The sequence below is a fragment of the Trachypithecus francoisi genome, unplaced genomic scaffold (genome assembly GCF_009764315.1).
Source record: "Trachypithecus francoisi isolate TF-2019V2 unplaced genomic scaffold, Tfra_2.0 Lachesis_group5, whole genome shotgun sequence".
NCBI classification, from domain to species: Eukaryota; Metazoa; Chordata; class Mammalia; order Primates; family Cercopithecidae; genus Trachypithecus; species Trachypithecus francoisi.
Window position 1 is genome coordinate 5204606 of NW_022681470.1, and position 19153 is coordinate 5223758.

The 19153-nt window shown below is 38.5% G+C and overlaps 1 protein-coding gene across 17 annotated transcripts in view; it reads right to left on the reverse strand.

Moving 5' to 3' along the window:
* SDCCAG8 (SHH signaling and ciliogenesis regulator SDCCAG8) overlaps positions 1-19153 on the reverse strand; it is a 251197-nt gene that overhangs the window by 193425 nt on the left and 38619 nt on the right. For all 17 annotated transcript variants that reach the window (XR_004434333.1, XR_004434329.1, XR_004434327.1 and 14 more), the window contains exons 7-8: positions 14246-14310; positions 10638-10826 (exon numbers count right to left, since the gene is read on the reverse strand). Coding sequence is in view for 8 of the 17 variants with exons in the window: in XM_033199699.1 (XP_033055590.1) it covers positions 10638-10826; positions 14246-14310 (254 nt within the window). In the remaining 9 variants the exon portion in view is untranslated. The remainder of the gene's footprint in view (positions 1-10637; positions 10827-14245; positions 14311-19153) is intronic.

The window sequence follows — 19153 nt, forward strand, 5'->3', positions numbered from 1 at the left end:
CATTAATATGTATTAGAAGAGCCAGAGTAGGCTGGCTGAGCACATATTAAATAAAACACACCCCAGAGAAAGACCCTCTGTCCTCACTTGGCGAGCGGCAGGCAGAGCCGCCAGAAAGGCTAAGAGCCTTCGTGGCAGGACTGCATCTGTGTGGGACAATCATCTATTGTGGAGATAGCTGCAGGGAAAGCCCAGAAAAGATCAAATTAGTTTTTTAAAAGTTGGGGGGAGGCTCCCTTAAATTTGTACGTTTTACTAGTTTCAAAAGGTTTGGCCATTATAAGACATAGAATGCTGTTTGTGGTCTAATGTCTTTCATGTTTTTTTTTTTTTTTAATTATTATTATACTTTAAGTTCTAGGGTACATGTGCATAACGTGTAGGTTTGTTACATATGTATACTTGTGCCATGTTGGTGTGCTGCACCCATCAACTCGTCAGCACCCATCAACTCGTCATTTACATCAGGTATAACTCCCAATGCAATCCCTCCCCTCTCCCCACTCCCCGTGATAGGCCCCGATGTGTGATGTTCCCCTTCCCGAGTCCAAGTGATCTCATTGTTCAGTTCCCACCTATGAGGGAGAACATGCGGTGTTTGGTTTTCTGTTCTTGCGATAGTTTGCTGAGAATGATGGTTTCCAGCTGCATCCATGTCCCTACAAAGGACACAAACTCATCCTTTTTTATGGCTGCATAGTATTCCATGGTGTATATGTGCCACATTTTCTTAATCCAGTCTGTCACTGATGGACATTTGGGTTGATTCCAAGTCTTTGCTATTGTGAATAGGGAGTCTTTATAGCATTCTTGCCGTTTTAATGAAAAACCAAGTAAAGTAAATACCTCTCTTCCAATATTTGGTGGTTTACAATTTGCTTCTGTTTAATGCTAAATATGTGTGACAGAATTCATCAGAGTGAATAAATGTTGACCTGGAAAAAAAAAAAGAAAGAAAGAAAATTTCCAGGGAGATAATTCACCCTAACTTCCTGATAGTGGCGACTTCTCAGGAGAAAAAAAAGAGGTAATAAATGGGATAGACTAGGGCTTTGTTGTGGGTGCTCTCCTCTGCACTGTAGGTCATTTCACAACATTTCTGACTTCACCCTTTGGTTAATAGTAGTGCCTTCTCCCCAGTTGTGACAAGCAAAACTGTTTTCAGAAATTTTCCAGTGTCTCTGCAGCAGGGGAGAAAAATTGCTTCTAGTAGAGAACCACTAGAAGAGACTGTCTTTAGTATCAGTTCTCAAAAGGAAACAGGAGTGGTGGAGGGTATCAGAAGAGAGATATGAAATAAAATTATAAAATGTATTGCAGCACTATTCACAATAGCAAAGACTGGAACCAACCAAATGCCCATCAATGAGAGACTAGATAAAGAAAATGTGGCATATATACATGATGGAATACTATGCAGCCATAAAAAAGAATGAGTTCATGTCCTTTGCAGGGCATGGATGAAGCTGGAAACCATCACTCTCAGCAAACTGACACAGGAATAGAAAACCAAACACCACATGTTCTCATTCATAAGTGGGAGTTGAACAATGAGAACACATGCACACAGGGAGGGGAACATCACACACCAGGGTCTATTGGGGGGTGGGGGCTGGGGGAGGGATAGCATAAGGAGAAATACCTAATGTAGATGATGGGTTGATGGGTGCAGCAAACCACCATGGCATGTGTTTACCTATGTAATAAACCCACACAGTCTGCACAGGTATCCCAGAACTTAAAGTATAATAAAATATAAAATTATAAAAAAAAAAAAAAAGTGGGGGGGAGGTGCTGAAAAGGAAAAATGCAGCAAAGTAGGGAAGGTAGGAATTGTAAATCAAAGTAGCAGTCAACATTTTAAGAAAGGACTGAGGCTTTGTCCATGCAGCAGATTCTCCTCTCATTTACTTGAACAAATAAATGTCCCTTCCTTTTTATCTTTCTCCACGATCCTCTTTTTTGCGCTTCTCTTTCAATTACATTCTTTCAGTTACTTACGAACACTTGTTGTTCAATTATTAGTACTGCTAACTCCTCAAATCTCCTGGTTACGCATATACTATTCACAATTTAACACAATCTTATCCCACTGGGTTTGATCATTGCCAAGACCCACCCCTCTTCAGCAATTCTCAGAAGTACTCTATCCTAAGCTGTTTATTGAGGGTAGAAGTGAACCAAATGCCACAATGCTCTGGCATGTAAAATAGCAAGGATACAATCTCATAGATTAAATAAGTCCCATATAAAATATTCTAGGATATTTGCAATTTATTGACTGAATGAAAATATCCAGTACACCAAAGAGAAAGTGAGGCAGGAAACTTTCAAGGCACAAAAAGCAAAAAATGTATGTTGCACTGTTACATATGGTATTCCCCGTTTTGTTAAAGAGTTGAAGACTAAACCACGGTTTCAAAATCAGTTGAAATAAATGCTTGCAGTTTCCTTCTCATTGCCAAGTTCTTAAACTGTGAGAGAAGAGCCAACTATGATTCTTTTTTTAATTAGCAAGTTTTAAAGAGTCATAGTTCAGAGGATTATAAACTCTGCTTGAATCACTTTCAGGATTAACCAATGATTCAATTTAAAACATCTCTTAAAGGTAAAATAAACTATTTGTGGTATTTGGAAAGCAGCTACATTTGAAGAAACATGTAACACTTAACAAAGTTACAATTATTAGCAGTTTCATAAAAGTCTTTCTTATTTAAAAAAGAATACATTGCTACAAATATAAAATTCATGGAAGCAGAGTGATCTTCACTTTAGAATTTCCTGATTTGCTTTTAAATTGATAAAAGTAATTTTTCTCCCAAGGAAATGAAAAAAGAAGTAAATTGTTTTAATTGAATAGAATCAAACACAATTACTATGTAAAAAAGTGGAAGAATCAAGGCACGATTAAATTATCCTAGTTAAGTAAACAAATAAACACCAGCAAAATTGAGTATGCATCTATTTACATTTCCATCAAAGTTCTATAACATAAAAGGGGTCTGGCTTCATCAAGGATATGCAATCCAGTTAGGACCTATGATTCTAGAAGAAAAGAAAGATTCACTCTGTAAGGACAGCAAGTCAATACAGGCATCTTACAGTCACCTTTCTTAAATCACTAAGACTTAATGAAGAGCAAAAGTAACTATTCGATGAGATTCTTATCTGTTTCTGATACCATGCAATCACCAAAGCAAAGTTCCAAAGAAAAAGAATGAACAAAAAAGGCCGGGCGCGGTGGCTCACGCCTGTCATCCCAGCACTTTGGGAGGCCGAGGTGGGCGGATCACTTGAGGGCAGGAGTTCCAGACCAGCCTGACCAACATGCTGGAATTCCGTCTCTATTAAAAATACAAAAATTAGCTGGGTGTGGTAGTGCACACCTGTAGCCCCAGCTACTTGGGAGGCTGAAGCACAAGAATTGCTTGAACCTGGGAGGTGGAAGTTGCAGTGAACTGAGATCATGCCATCGCACTCTAGCCTAGGTGACAGAGCGAGACTCCATTTCAAAAAAAAAAGGAATGGTCAAAAAGCTCCATGTTTATAAGTATGCAAACAGACAGATCCACAACAGGATAAAAATCTAACAAACTTGCTGCTTTGGGAAACTTACGTCTAATAGACTTTATCTCTTTTCAGAACATGCTCTTGTCAGGAGTAGTGTTTGTCACACAGTAGATGCTCAACAGAAGAAGCAACAAGAAAATAAATAAATGAATAAAGAGTCTGCTATAGGATGGTGTCAAAAGACGTGAAGTAAAGCTCCCTCTCAGTTCTGGTATTTCATGATCTAAGTTGAAAACATTACCTATTTTCAATTAGAAACTACAGTTCAGTTGCTCTGGTTCAAAAGTGTTTCAGAATATTAACTCACCAAATTTAGACTATGGAACCACAGAAAATTATCAAAGATAAAACTCCAATATACAGATAGCTTGTTAAGCCCATCATTCGACAGTGAGACCACAAAACAATTACACTCAAACTCCGTGTAACCACTGGGCTGACACACTCCACCCTTCTGTAAGGCAAATGCAACGCATGCTTCAAGGTAGCTTTGAGCCCACCTGGGAAGCTTGCAGGTAGGTAGTCATTTCGGCAATTTAGGATTATCTAATCATCCACTCAGGTGTTACTAAATCTTGGTTTTGGTTTGGCTTGGTTTTGACTCAGCCAGTCCACATACCAAATAGCAGCAAGCAACCCCACAAATAATGTTTTTCGAAAGAGCCCCGGGCTGGCAGTCCCCTCTCCTCAACACAAGGCCTTGCTTCCTGCTCCATTCCTGTGTCCATCTGGCTTCATCTTGTCTGAGCTTTCCCTTTTTAGCCCCACACTTATCCCCTGGGTCTGACAGTGCTACTTATACAATCTGCCTTTCAGAAACAGCCGATTCCAGCCAACCAGGGTAACTGCCCAGTTAGCTACAGTCCTGCTCCAGATCCCGCAGTCCACAGGGCCGGCCCAGAGCCACACCTGAATGAGGCTCTCACAGTGGGAAGCTGTACAGATACACGCAGCATATCAATGTGAAAGGGAAAGGGCAGTTCTCCACATTACCATCTTCCATAGCAAATGTTCTGTGAGTGCTTGTGCTTGGAAACACCTTGTGGATGTGTCGATCAATGTAATCAAGGAGCTTCTTGAAGCAAAGCCAGCAACACCATGTTAACCCTGCAACATTCCATGATCCAGATGAAAGAACAGCTGAGGCAGAAAGATGACGTAAAGATCCCGAGTGTTCTGGGGTGAAAAGCGTGCACTTACATGCACTAATGAGCACGTAATATTTAAGAACCTTAGCGCAGCGATCGGGGCCAAAAGGGCTGAGAAAGTCCCTTAACAATCTTAGCCAAGTGTTTAAGCAAGAGTTGGTCTAATGTATATGCATGAGCTTCATCTTGAAATGTGGAGTGGCTAACAAATGTCTTATAATTTCTAAATTACTCCAGTTATTATTAATTGTAAGCATTAGTAGGCATCACTAGTAAGTGTTACTATACCGTTTTTAAAAAGAAAGTCTGGAAGGCTGACTACAACATTTCTTTGTTCCTCAATTCTGGGAAGTTCCTGCTGTAGTCTTTTAAAGCCAACTATGCAGAGCACGGCCAATGATCCACTCCAAAATCACAAGCTGGACTAAAGCCCCAGAAAAGTACTCTTGGAATCATTTCTCTTTTTTGAAAAGTACAGTGAAACTTCTCCAAGGTACTATGAGCTACAGAAAAGAATTTAAGCAGTTCCATCTTCATTACCATGTGAAGGTATTTGGATCATTAAGCAAGAAAAAGAAGTTACTGTTACTCTTATCTCCCTTATGGCATAAAGAGGCCAAGTGAAAGGCGAAAGGTCAGAAACAATATGAAGACTTCAAGTCAACGTAAAAAATATATCCAATGTCATCAACAGTTGTTAAGTATATTCTCCAAAAAGTCCTTGAGTCAGAAACCACCAGAAACATATGGGTGGCCTGGTCTCCAAGTCATGCCTGATCTCCTCCCTGTCAACTGTACCAGCCATTCTTTTTTTTTTTTTTTGGAGACAGGGTCTTCCTCTGTTGCCCAGGCTGGAGTGCAATAGCACAGTCTTGGCTTACTGCAACCTCCGCCTCCCGGGTTCAAGCAATTCTCCTGCCTCAGCCTCCCAGATAACTGGGATTACAGGTGTGCACCACCATGTCCAGCTATTTTTGCATTTTTAGTAGAGATGGGGTTTCACTATGTTGGCCAGGCTGGTCTTGAACTCCTGACCTCAAGTGATCCACCTGCCTCAGCCTCCCAAAGTGCTGGGATTACAGGTGTGAGCCACCATGCCTGGCCATCAAACCATTCTCGTGTCAAGAATATATATTCAAAATAGTAAATGCTAAACGATGCAACAAAGGAGCTGAAAGCTGCTGTCACAATACCACATTTACAAGGAAACTTTCGATTTATCATATTTAAGGTATCATTTTTAAACATTCCATGTTAAAGTCATCCAGGTAATATGATAACAGGTTATAGAGGGGTCAGGCTTCTAACTATACATAAAACTAGAAATCCAAACCCAAAAGGTGCTGGACACTCTTCAAAGTTAGCATAGGACTCAATATTCAGCACTCTGCATTAGTAAGTTTAAAGAAACTGAACACCAGCTTAGGCCAAGAGAATGATACAGAAAAAGAATTCACTGACAATAAAAGCAGAAACCATTCAGTGTTAATAGGTTTAATATCCTTTCTGATATTTATGCAGAACATGAGACAATGATATTCTGCTGACAAGGCAGAAAATTGAACTAAGTAGATTGACATTTACTTCAAGAGGCTAAGAGCTCAAATTTAGGATAGAGACAAAGGAATACATAACTGATGAAGAATCTTAATTTCTGAATGACTGCCAGGCTTAGAAGTAACTGAAACATTACAGCTTCCTTTAAAAATATTTTTTTCATAATCTAGAAGGATAATATAAAAGGCAACACAATAACCCGTTATTTGTTGGTTACTTTTTTTTTTTTTAATTTCTAAATTTTTTGTAGAGACAGGGTTTCACTATGTTGCCCAGACTAGTCTCCAACTCTTGGCCTCAAGTGATCCTCCTGCATCAGGCTACCAAAGTGCTGGGATTACAGGCATGAACCACTGTGCCTGGCTTATTAGTTTTGCTAGACTACCTAGTTTTAAGCTCTGGCTCTTTTTATGTGCAACTTTTAATATGCTTTCTTCTTTCTAAAATTAATTTTTAAACTATATTCTCCTTGCAAAATTAGTTACCAATATTGTTAAAGGCCTATTTGACACCCTTTCAACTTCGCTGCCTTCGTCCACCTCTCTAGTGGTAATCTCTATTAAATATTTGGTGCTTACTCTTTCAAATATTTTTCTGTGCATATCTATGAACCTTGAAGGGGAAAAATGTAGTATAGTTGTATATGGACTTAAAAAATACAAAAGGTTTCATACTGGATGTATCTTTAGCCATTTTGTTTTGTTTTCCTGCAACAGTGTATTTTGGAGATGGTCCAACATTAATACACATAGAACTACTTCCGTTTTTCATACTATGCACAAAATGTCATAGTTTATCTAAACCATGTTTAGTTACTCTCCTTTGAACGATATTTTAAGTTGTTCATATAATTATAAACAATGCTGCAAAAAGCATTCCCTATACATACCCCATTATGCATGTACATGAGTTTTTTTTCTTGAGGGTAGATTTTGAAAAGTGAAATGCACAATTTGAATATTAATGGACAGTACTAATTTACTTCCAAAGTATTTCCACCAATTTATGAACCCACCAGCAGAGTATCAAAATACTTGCTTACTCATGACCTCACCAACTCTTGAAATTATCAATCTAGTTCTATTTTGTCAGTCTGATGGATTGGTTTTTTATTTTTTGATTGTATTTCCTCAAATACTAATAGAATAAATACATTCTCATATGCTGACCCCTTCCTCTTTTATTGCTCACTGATTTCTATTGTTTACCTACTTTGCAGCTAGGCAGCTTGTCCTTTTTGTTTGTTTCAAAGGAAATTTATTCTATCAGTCTTTTGTCATGTATAGTGCAAATATTTTGTTCTCAGCCTTTTAACTGAATATGTAATGTTTTATTGTAAGGGAATTTATTTTTTAATAGAAACAAATGTATCTTTTTTCCCTTATGACTTCCACTTTTCATGTCATCCTTAGTACTATAACCCACAACTATAAGATATTTTTTATATTTATTTCTAATGCTTTTATAGTCTGAATTATATCTGAACCTTCAAAACTACCATGAATTTATTTTTGTAAGGTACAGTTCTGTTCTTGTTTTTCAAATATAAAAAGGCAAATTTTTAACTTCTCTGAACCCCGATTTCCCTGCCTTTAAAACGAGGGTAATCATATCTACCTCATGAATGTTTTAAGATTTTTAAAAATTATGTTCTCAAATTGCCTAGCACAGTCCTTGACATATAATAAATGTTTACTACATTTGTTAGTTGTATCTGAAAATAGTTAATAAATATTTAATAGTTATATTGAGCACATATGAATAAATTAACAACATATTTAATACTTAAAATACTTAACAAAAACAGAACCAAGCAGTATAGATCATAAAAACTACTGGTCAGGTCAGGCGCGGTGGCTCACACCTGTAATTCCAGCACTTTGGGAGGCCGAGGCAGACGAATCACGAGGTCAAGAGATTGAGACCATCCTGGCCAACATGGTGAAACCCTGTCTTTACTAAAAATACAAAAATCAGCCAGGCATGGTGGTGGGTGCCTATAGTCCCAGCTACTTGAGAGGCTGAGGCAGGAAAATCACTTGAACCCAAGAAACAGAGGTTGCAGAGAGCCGAGATTGCGCCACTGTACTCCAGCCTGGCAACAGAGAGAAACTCTGTCTCAAAAAAACAAAAAACAAACGAACAAACAAACAAACAAACAAAAAAGCTACCTGTCAGTCCACACTGGAAATTCTGTTCACATAACAATCCGTAGGTTAGGTCAGGTGTGGTGGCTTATGCCTATAATCCCAATACTTCAGGAAACTGAGGTGGGAGGATCACTTGAAGCCAGGAGTTCAAGAACAGCCTGGGCAACATAGTGAGACTCCATCTCTACCAAAAAAAAAAAAAAAATTTAATTAGCTGGGTGTGGCGGCACATGTCTGCAGTTACTCAGGAGGCCAAGGCAGGAGGATCACTTGAGCACAGAAGTTCAAAGTTGCAGTGAGCTATGATCGTGCCATTATATTCCAGCCATGGCAACGGAGTGAGACCGCAACTCAAAAACAACAGCAACCCGCCCCCGAACCCAGGGGTTAGCCATGTGTGGAAACCACAGCTACAAGACATATTGATCATTCTCGGGAGTATGGAAGGTACAGAATGGTTTTAATATTTATTGAGCACTTACTATATGTCAGGAAGTGTTTTAAGCACTACATAGGTTTTCTCTAGTGACCCCTCAAGGTAACTCTATGAGTTAGGTACTTACGTCACCATTTTAAAAATGAGAAAATTGAGGCACAAAAAGGCTAAGTAACTTTTGCAAGGTTCCACAGTGAGTTGGCATTAGAACCAGAACATGAACCCAAGCAGTCAGTTTCTTTTTTTTTTTTTTTTTTTTTTTTGAGGCGGAGTCTCGCTCTGTCTCCCGGACTGGAGTGCAGTGGCCGGATCTCAGCTCACTGCAAGCTCCGCCTCCCGGGTTTACGCCATTCTCCTGCCTCAGCCTCCCGAGTAGCTGGGACTACAGGCGCCCGCCACCTCGCCCAGCTAGTTTTTGTATTTTTAGTAGAGACGGGGTTTCACCGTGTTAGCCAGGATGGTCTCGATCTCCTGACCTCGTGATCCGCCCGTCTCGGCCTCCCAAAGTGCTGGGATTACAGGCTTGAGCCACCGCGCCCGGCCCGCAGTCAGTTTCAAAAGCAGTACTTCTGGTCACAGGCTAACTTGCCTTAGTAAAAACCCAAAAAGATCTTAAATCTCAAGAAGCAGGTATTATTCCTCCAAACAACAGAAGACTCCAGGCTCAGAGAAGAAAAGTAATTTGTTGAAGGTCAGGACATGGAGCACAATCGGTCTGACCGTAATGACCACAGTCATGCCACCCCTCCACAGCAGTTTGAGCAGGAGGATCTCTGACTGTGGAGTAGTCAATGCCAAAATGCCTTGTCACATGAACAGCGAACATGTACTGGGCGCCTACTGCCAGCCAGACACTCTGCTAGGAACAAAGGCTACGGAAATAAACAAAACACAATTGCTGCCTCCAGGTGTACATGATATATCATAAAATCACAGAAGAAAGAAACCTAAGTCAGTTGAGGACAAAATGGGGCAGGGCTGGTGAGAGACTTCTTCTAAAAGGAAGTGATCTGGGGCTATTTCAGTGAGCAGAGCAGACAGAGAGAGGTGACACTGAGCACACAGAAAAGCAGGGGGCATAGAAGAACATACTCTATAAACTGCCACTGGGTTCCATATTACATAATAATTCTCAATTTCCACTGAATACAATTTTCACAGGAAAAGGTACCCTCTGGAATAGTGAAAACAGAACAAAACAGATCTACACAGAGAATTGTTTCACTCAGCTTAGATGAAAACTTCAACAACACAAAAGGTCATCTGTAACTTGTTCTGTTAACCCTGAAATATCAATAGTGAGACACAGTGGGTCCTCATAATATTCCTTACAATAGACACACGATAAAGACATGGTAATAACTCATTCTACCTGAAGTACAGCAGAAAAATTCAAGATATGGCAAAACCAAAGAAATTTCTATTACACTCACTTTTGTTAAGAATAGTATTCGATTTGTAATTATAGATTCACAGAACTGGACAAAATCGTAAAGACTGTCCAGTTCAATTCTCTCACTTGAAGATGGACTGAAACCAAGAGATACTATTATCTGTTCAAAGTGACAGGGTTTCTGTTCAAAGCAACATGGTGACAAGGCAGAACCTACCCATTTGTCTTCAAGGAAGCTACAATGAAGGAACCTTTTAAAATCCATTGTATTTGAAGATTAACAATAATCACATGTGACCTAGCATAGGGCTAAAATAACACAATGCTCCTTTAAAGGCAGGATTTTCCATATTGCCAAAGACTCTGTGTAGAAGCATACTTACTTTATCAGTCTTTCGATGGTCTGCATATGAACGTTATTATGGGTCTGGGAAAGAACAGCTTCGTGCTGAGCACATTTCAAACAAAGACCAGCAACTCGGTTAGAAGTAGTAGCAGCCAGAAGAAACTCTTTATGCTTTAGTTGCTCTTTAAGATCTTCACAAGTTTTCTGATATTCAGCTAAGTCTTTCCTAAAAAGAGGGGGAAAAAATTCTAGAAAATGGCCAGGTAAAATTACGTGACTTTAAAATGAATCATCATAATGTTAACTACTACTATCATTTATGGGCATTCACCTGATGCTTTAGTTTACATCCAATACCTTATTAATTTTTACCATGACCCTGAAACTTTTGGTGTGGTGATCATAATTGACACACTGAATATGATGAGACTTGAATATATTAAATAATTAGCTTAGGTTCTTGTAAGATTTTAATATTAGATTAGAGTCTGCCCAATACTAGCTCTCTTGTTCCAGGATCCAACCTCCATTAATGCTATATTAACCACAAAACAAAAATAAAACTCCAAATAAAAATCCCAAATAGTTTTTCTTAAAAAAGAGGTGGGGTAATATAAGACAACATACTTGAGGTGACGAAAATAACCTATTTCAAGCATTAACCTCTTAAAATTTTTAGAGTACCTTAAAAGTTCACGTAAAAAAACATGGATTTTTATCCTTGAATAGTTTATTACTGCCCATTTTTCTTCAGGAGGAAAACATTAGATAGATAATTATCTAACAACAAACTTCTACAAAGATCTGTTTCAAAAGAAAGTAAGTTACAGAAGGAAGTTACATAGAACTTGCCAGTCATAAGATTTCAGGGGTAGTAGCAATTAGCTGGAAACACAGGCTGCTAAAGAAAGGGCTGGGGAATGGTAGGGGTGGGGGGAGGTGTGAGTGTGGGTATGGGTGCAGTTTTTGTTTGTTTTTACTTTATCAGCTCACCTCTGGATGAGGTTTTCTTCAAGGTGACTTTTTAAGGATTAAATGACTGGTACATGGGTTGTATTTTCCTACCTTATCCCAGTAAAGTTGTGCTAAAGTCAACTTGGCGACTGAGCTTCCTTGCCTAGATGGCTCTTTTGTACCATTGTTGTTGTTTTTTTAATTATTTTTATTTAAAAAAAAAACAAAAAACTTTCGAGCTGAAAAATGAGACTACTGAAGGCAAGAACTTTATCTCCATCTCTGTCTACTCCCTACTGTCATTGTCAGAGTCTCCATGCTCAGGGGCTATGGCCATCTTAACTGGCTCCCTGTCACAGGGAAGAAGTCAACAGCCTGGTTGTCAGACAATTATTGAGATTTTGGGGGTTTTCAAGCAACCGAGGAGAGGCAGAAAAGACCCACAAGCAATCTAAGGGTTAAAAAAAAGCTAATCTAGCCGGGCGAGGTAGCGGGCGCCTGTAGTCCCAGCTACTCGGGAGGCTGAGGCAGGAGAATGGCGTAAACCCTGGAGGCGGAGCTTCCAGTGAGCTGAGATCCGGCCACTGCACTCCAGCCCGGGCGACAGAGCGAGACTCCGTCTCAAAAAAAAAAAAAAAAAAAAAAAAAAAAGCTAATCTAATGGCATTCCAAAGTTGAGGGGAAAAAAGGAGCCGCTTCTACCCTATCCCCAAAATAATAACACCAACATGGTAAGTGTTCTTCTTCAATACCATGTAGAGAATGTCCGACTTTCAAAGGCTTTATAAAAAGAACTTGGGAAGCACATTCCAAAGTCAAAGGGTCCCCATTACTAATTTCGGTCAGGTCCAAACTCAAAACACTCAAGTAGATTTGGTTACTGGCAATGGCAAAAGAGAAAGTTGAAAAGAAGACTGATTTTATTTAAGAAAATGCCCTTTAAAGAATCTTAAATTATAGTAAAAGAAAATGAAGAAACAGAAGGATTCAGAGAACAAAGTCTAGTTCATTGCAAGTTGGTATTTTAATGTAATTAAAGATGAAATTTCTAGATTCTGAATGAGACAAAATAAGTCACATTCCCCTAAGTACAATGATCTAGAAACACATCACTTTAAAAACTGAAGAATCAAGTCATAAAAAAAATCAAAATAAAATAAAGTAGGACAAAAAGCAAGACAGCAAAAATTAGAGTATTTTTTAAATGTTACGTTTCTTTGTAAAAACAAAAAGTCAAAATCTCTAGAGAAATCCTAAAACTAATCAGGGTAATCTATGAAAAACATAAGAACATTTAAAAAATAAACAAGCATGTTCAATGAAAGCTATGAGTTCTGGCTTTTTTTTTTCTTCTTCTTCTTCTTTTTTTTTTTAGATGGAGTCTCCCTCTGTTACCCAGGCTGGAGTGCAGTGGCGTGGTCTTGGCTGACTGCAACCTCTACCTCCTGGGTTCATGTGATCCTGCCTCAGCCTGCTGAGTAGCTGGGACTACAGGTGTGTGCCACCACACCCAGCTAATTTTTATATTTTTAGTAGAGACAGGGTTTCACCATATCGGCCAGGCTGGTCTCGAACTCTTGACCTCAAATGATCCACCCGCCTTGGCTTCCCAAAGTGTTGGGATTACACGCATGAGCCATTGCAACTGGCTGAGTTCTGGCTCTTAGTATTACTCTAGTTATGTCTCTAGATAGGATATGGCCTAGAAGATTTTAAAATTTATTTCAAATTGGACTTATTAAAATAAAATGATAAATAGTATTTGAAAGTTTATTTGATTTAAAAATACTTCATTACCACTATTTAAAAATAATATTTAACAACAAAAACATTAATTCCTGCTGTCTTTTTCTACTCGTTATACGTAAATCACTAATGGTTAATCTATAATATATAGGTCTCACTGGGATCTCTAATAAATAGATTCCATAAAAACTATGTGAAGATTCATCATATATACTCAAATTCATCATGCATACAAATACTCAAACTATTATATTATCATTGCAATTTTAAAATTAGATGAAGACTACAGAGAGAAAAATACTAATAATTTGAAAACTAAAGTGCTTTATTTTCATTATTATTTTACTTGAATATCATAATTTCTATAAAAGCAGTTAGTGAGTGATTCTTTTTTTTTTTTTTTGATACGGAGTCTCACTGTGTCACCAGGCTGGAATGGAATGCAGTGGCACGGTCTCAGCTCACTGCAACCTCCTGGTTCAAGCGATCCCGGGTTCAAGCGATTCTCCTGCCTCAGCCTCTCAGGTAGCTAGGACTACAGGTGTGTGCCACCATGCCCAGATAATTTTTGTATTTTTAGTAGAGACAAGGTTTCACCATGTTAGCCAGGATGGTCTCAATCTCTTGACCTCGTGATTCGTCTGCCTCGGCCTCCCAAAGTGCTGGGATTACAGGTGTGAGCCACCGCACCCAGCCATGATTCTTATTTTTATGAGAAAACACAAGTATTTTACAACTGATGAAGAAATAGGAATGTGATTTGAAAAATAACTCAATTTCAGGCCATTTTATCCTTTAATAATCTGAGGAAAGTTTTTAAATTGTATACAAAATGTCATCAAGTAAGTTTGATAATGACTAAAACTAGAAGTTCAGCAAACATTCAAATATATTTTAAGATCATTATGCTTTTGGTATGACTATAAATGAATGATTTCACTTTACCTCAAAAACTTCAGTTGGGATTCCTGAATTTCACACTTTTCCTCATAAGTAAGTTTTAGCTTCTCCTATAGAAAAGAAAAATAAAAGCACATTTTTCTCCATGTCCTGTGTTTTATAAGTAAACTTTAATTTTTTTTTTTGAGATGGAGTTTCACTCTGTTGCCCAGGCTGGAGTGCAGTGGCACCATCTCGGCTCACTGCAAGCTCCACCTCCCGGGTTCACGCCATTCTCCTGCCTCAGCCTCCCGAGTAGCTGGGACTACAGGCATCCGCCACCATGCCCGGCTAATTCTTTTGTATCTTTAGTAGAGACAGGGTTTCACCGTGTTAGCCAGGATGGCCTCGATCTCCTGACCTCATGATCCGCCAGCCTCGGCCTCCCAAAGTGCTGGGATTACAGGTATGAGCCACTGTGCCCACCCATAAACTTTAATTTTTAATATTAAGTTCAATTTTTTTTCTTTTTACCCAAGGTGGGGGAAACACATCTTCCTAGAAAATATTTTCCTAGTCCACCCCAAATTTTCTATTTTTATTGTGTGAATGCCTGCAAAGAACTGCTGAGTCATAAAATTGATTTTCTTTTTATTTCAAAATTGCATATATCAGGTCTTATCCCTAAAAGTGTGATTCTGGGAAAAAAACAGTTGTAACCCATAAGGTCCATTAGGGCAAAGATCAGATCTTATTAGAAAATCCTTCATTGTAGCTGTTGAATATTTGACATACAATAAATATGTGCTAGATGAATGATCAAAAGTAAAGTTTTAAATCACATGATGATAGACTAACTCCTAAAAGCCTCTGTTGGTATCCGGTTATTCTTTCATTCAACAAATATTTATTGTGTATCTAAGATGATGGTAGCTTGAACTGCAAGGAACTTATAAAATATCCCAGAAAGGAATACAAAAATGAAGAATTTCAATTACAGTTGACCCTTAAATAACATGGAGATTAGGGGCACTGACTCCTGTACAGTTGGAAATCCATGTATAACTTCTTTTTTTTTTTTTTTTTTTGAGACAGAGTCTCACTCTATCACCAAGGCTGGAGTGCAGTGGCACAATCTCGGCTCACTTCAACCTCCACATGCTGGATTCAAGCTATTCTTTGCCTCAACCACCCAAGTAGCTGGGATTACAGGCGTATGCCACCATGCCTGGCTAATTTTTGTAGTTTTAGTAGAGATGGGGTTTCACCATGTTGGCTAGGCTGGTCTCAAACTTCTGGGCTCAAGTGATCTGCCCGCCTCAGCTTCCCAAAGTGCTGGGGTTACAGGCACGAGACCCTGAGTCTGGCCCCATGTATAACTTTGACTCCCCCAAAACTTAATTACTAATAGCCTACTATTGACTAGAAGACTTACCAATAATATAAACAACACATATTTTGTACGCTATGTATATTATATACTGTATTATTACAAGAAAGTAATCTAGAGAAAAGATAATGTTATTAGAAAAATCAGAAGGCAAAGAAAGTGGTATTTTCTTCATTAAGTGGAAATAGATCATCATAAAGGCCTTCACCCTACCATCTTCACAGAGTAGGCTGAGTTGGAGGAGGAAAAGGACGGGTTGATCTTGTCTTCTCAGAAATGGAGGAGTTGGGAGGGAAGGCAGGAGAGGCAGGTGAACTTGGTTAACTTTATGGAAACACATGGTAATTTCTGTCTCACTTTGTTATGCTCTTTTTCTCCAAAATTGTTTCTACACAATATCAACCCTTCTTCCATTTGCTTTAGTTCCAGTGCCTATATCATAGAAGGGTCCATGTCATAAAAGAAGTCAAAAGCAGTCTTGAATAATCAGAACCCTTCTGCCAGATTATCTCATGTCAATTTGCTTTCTGGCACTGCTTCTTCTATGTCTTCTTCCTCATTTTCTGGCACTGGTTCAGAAGCACTCATCTCCATCAAGTCATCTTCTGTTAATCCCTTTGTGTGGTGTCTATTAGCTCTCGAATTTCTCCAAGATCCCTATCTTGAAACCCTTCATTCCCAACCTTTTCCACCACACCCACAATCTCTTTCATGATTTCCTTGACTGACTGCTGTAAATCTTGTAAAGTCATGCACCACATTTGGACAAAGTTTTCTCCAGCAGGAATTCATTGTTATGGGTTTGATGACTTTCATGGCTTTTTCTATAACAATGATGGCATTTTCAATGCTGTAATCCTCTCACACTTTCATGATGTTCTTGCTACTGCGGTTCCCCTCCATTGCGTTGAAAATCCTTTCCACAGAGTATCCATGTGTAATGAGCCTTAAAGATCCTTATGACTGCCTGGATCTTGACGCTGAATTACAGACACTGTGTTTGCAGGCAAGGAGACCACTTTGATGCCTTTATTGTTGAACTCATGGGGTTCTGGGTGGCCAGAGCCATCGTGCAATATCAAAAAACTTCAAAAGGCAGTCTCTTACTGGGCAAGATACTTCCTAACTTCAGGGACAAAGTATCAATGTAGAAAAAGGTTTCTCATTGTCCAGGCCTTCTTGTGGCACAACCAAATGACTAACAGTTGGTGTTTATCTTTTCCCTTCAAGTCTCGTGAGTTAGGAGCTCTGTAGATAAGGGCAGTCCTGATCATAAACCTGAGTACATTTTACAAAACAGTAGAGTTAGCTTATCCCTTCCTGCATCAAATCCTGGTGCTCATTTCTCTTCCTTACTAATAAAAGTCCTTTCTGGCATTTTTTTTCCCCCAGAATAGAGCACTTACATCTGCATTAAAAACCTATTCAGGTAGATATCATTTCTCCTAAATAATTTTCTTCCTTTTTTTTTTTTTTTTTTTTTTAAGACAGAGTCTCACTCTGTCACCCAAGCTTGAATGCATTGGTGCGATCTTGGCTCACTGCAACCTCCACCTCCTGGGTTCAAGTGATTCTCGTGCCTCAGCCTCCCGAGTAGCTGGGATTACAGGCACATGACACCATGCCCAGCTAATTTTTGTATTTTTAGTAGGGACAGGGTTTCTCCATGTTGGCCAGGCTGGTCTTGAACTCCTGACCTCAGGTGATCTGCCTACCTCAGCCTCCCAAAGTGCTGGAATTACAAGTGTGAGCCACCACACCCAGCCTCTCCTAAATAATTTTCGTAATGGCATCTTGGAACTTGTCTGCTGCCTCTTGGTCAACAGAAGCTGCTTCTCTTGTTATCTTGACATTTTTAAAGCCAAATCTCTTTCTAAAATTATCAAACCATCCTTTGCTGGTGTTAAATTCTCCAGCTTTACATCCTTTACTTTCCTTTTTTTTTTTTTAAGTTGTCATAAAATGACTTCTTTTTTCTTCTCAAATTATATTAGAGTCTACAGGTATGCTTTTCTTTAGAAATCCTGTACCTACATAAAACTTGCATTTTCCATGACAGATAAAAAGGCATTGGGCAAAAGTATAAAGTTTCTATGCGTGTTGGCATGGCTGCAGTGATGGTTTCACAAATTTTCTTTTCTTTTTGTACAATGGTCCTCATATTGGATTAGTTTATCTTGAAATGGGGCAACCACAGCTGCTGACTTCAATCTATGGAACGTATCAAGCAATGTAACTTTTTCCTGTAATGTCATGACATTGCTTCTTGGGAGCGCTTCCAGCATCACTAGTGGCACTTTGCATGGGCCTCACGGTGTTATTCAGGGTTTACAGTATCACACTAAACATGATGAAAACTACACGAGAACAGCCAAGAGATCACTTTTTACTGTAATATGCAATTTACTGAAGAGACAAACTGTTTACACAGAGATAACTAGTGTCACATGGTATTTTAAGCAGACACTTGAAACACCTGAACTCACCACAATAGCAATAGGAGATGGTTATGAAATTATTATAGTAGTACAGTATGTGCTACATTTAACTTTATGCTGTTATAATTTAATACTGCATCTTTATGTTTTTTTTGCATTCCTCCTGACTGAGAATGACTCCATGTACAGTCTGTAAGTGATAGTATTCATAGGTTTTGATAAATTTTAACTTTTTATAACAAATTTGTATATATTTTATGGTAGTAGATGATAAAATTGACTATTAGCTACATATATTTTATTCATTTATGACATACCTCTTTCTTAATTTTTTCATATTTCTAGGCTACATGGTTCATCTGCAAGTTTTTTCAAATTGTCACAAATCTCAAAAAAATTTCTGATATATTTCTTGAATAAAATACACATATAAGTGAACCCACACATTACAAACCCATATTATTCAAGGGTCAACTGTTCATAAATCGCTCTAGTGAAGTATATGGAAATTGAAAAATTTAGAGAGGCAGGAACTCCTAATTTAGCCAAAGAGAAGTAAAGAAGGCCTCACAGAGGAAATGTTAAGACTTGAAGGATAATTTCCAGTAGAGCAGAAGGCACAGAGGCTGAAGAAACCATGCTATATATTTGAACAGTAAGTAGATCAGTATCACTAGAATGTAAAATGCGAGGTGGAGGGGTGGTTGGAGATGGGTAAAGTAGGTAAAGGTGGACCACAAGAAGAATAAAAATACCAAGACTTTTATTTGGTACACATGTCTCCTGTACTTTCCCCCTAGAAGAAATACTGGAGGGCCACTGAAATCTTTTTATCAGAATTGAGTCTTAAATCATAATTGAAGTGTGAAGAAAGGGAAACCAGTAATTACAAATACATAGGTAAGAGATAAGCACATGAACAAAAGCAATCAAGCACTAGGAATTAAAAAGAAAGGATTTAGTACAGAGATACTTAAGAGAAAAACTGACAGAATTTTATGACAGAATACATATAGGGGAGAAAAATACACTGAAAACAATCCTGGGTTTCTGAAGTGAGCAATCAAGTAAATACTGGTACTAAAGATTTTTTTCAGACCAACAACAAAAAGGAAAGCAAAAGGGAATCATAAAAAATAATTAATT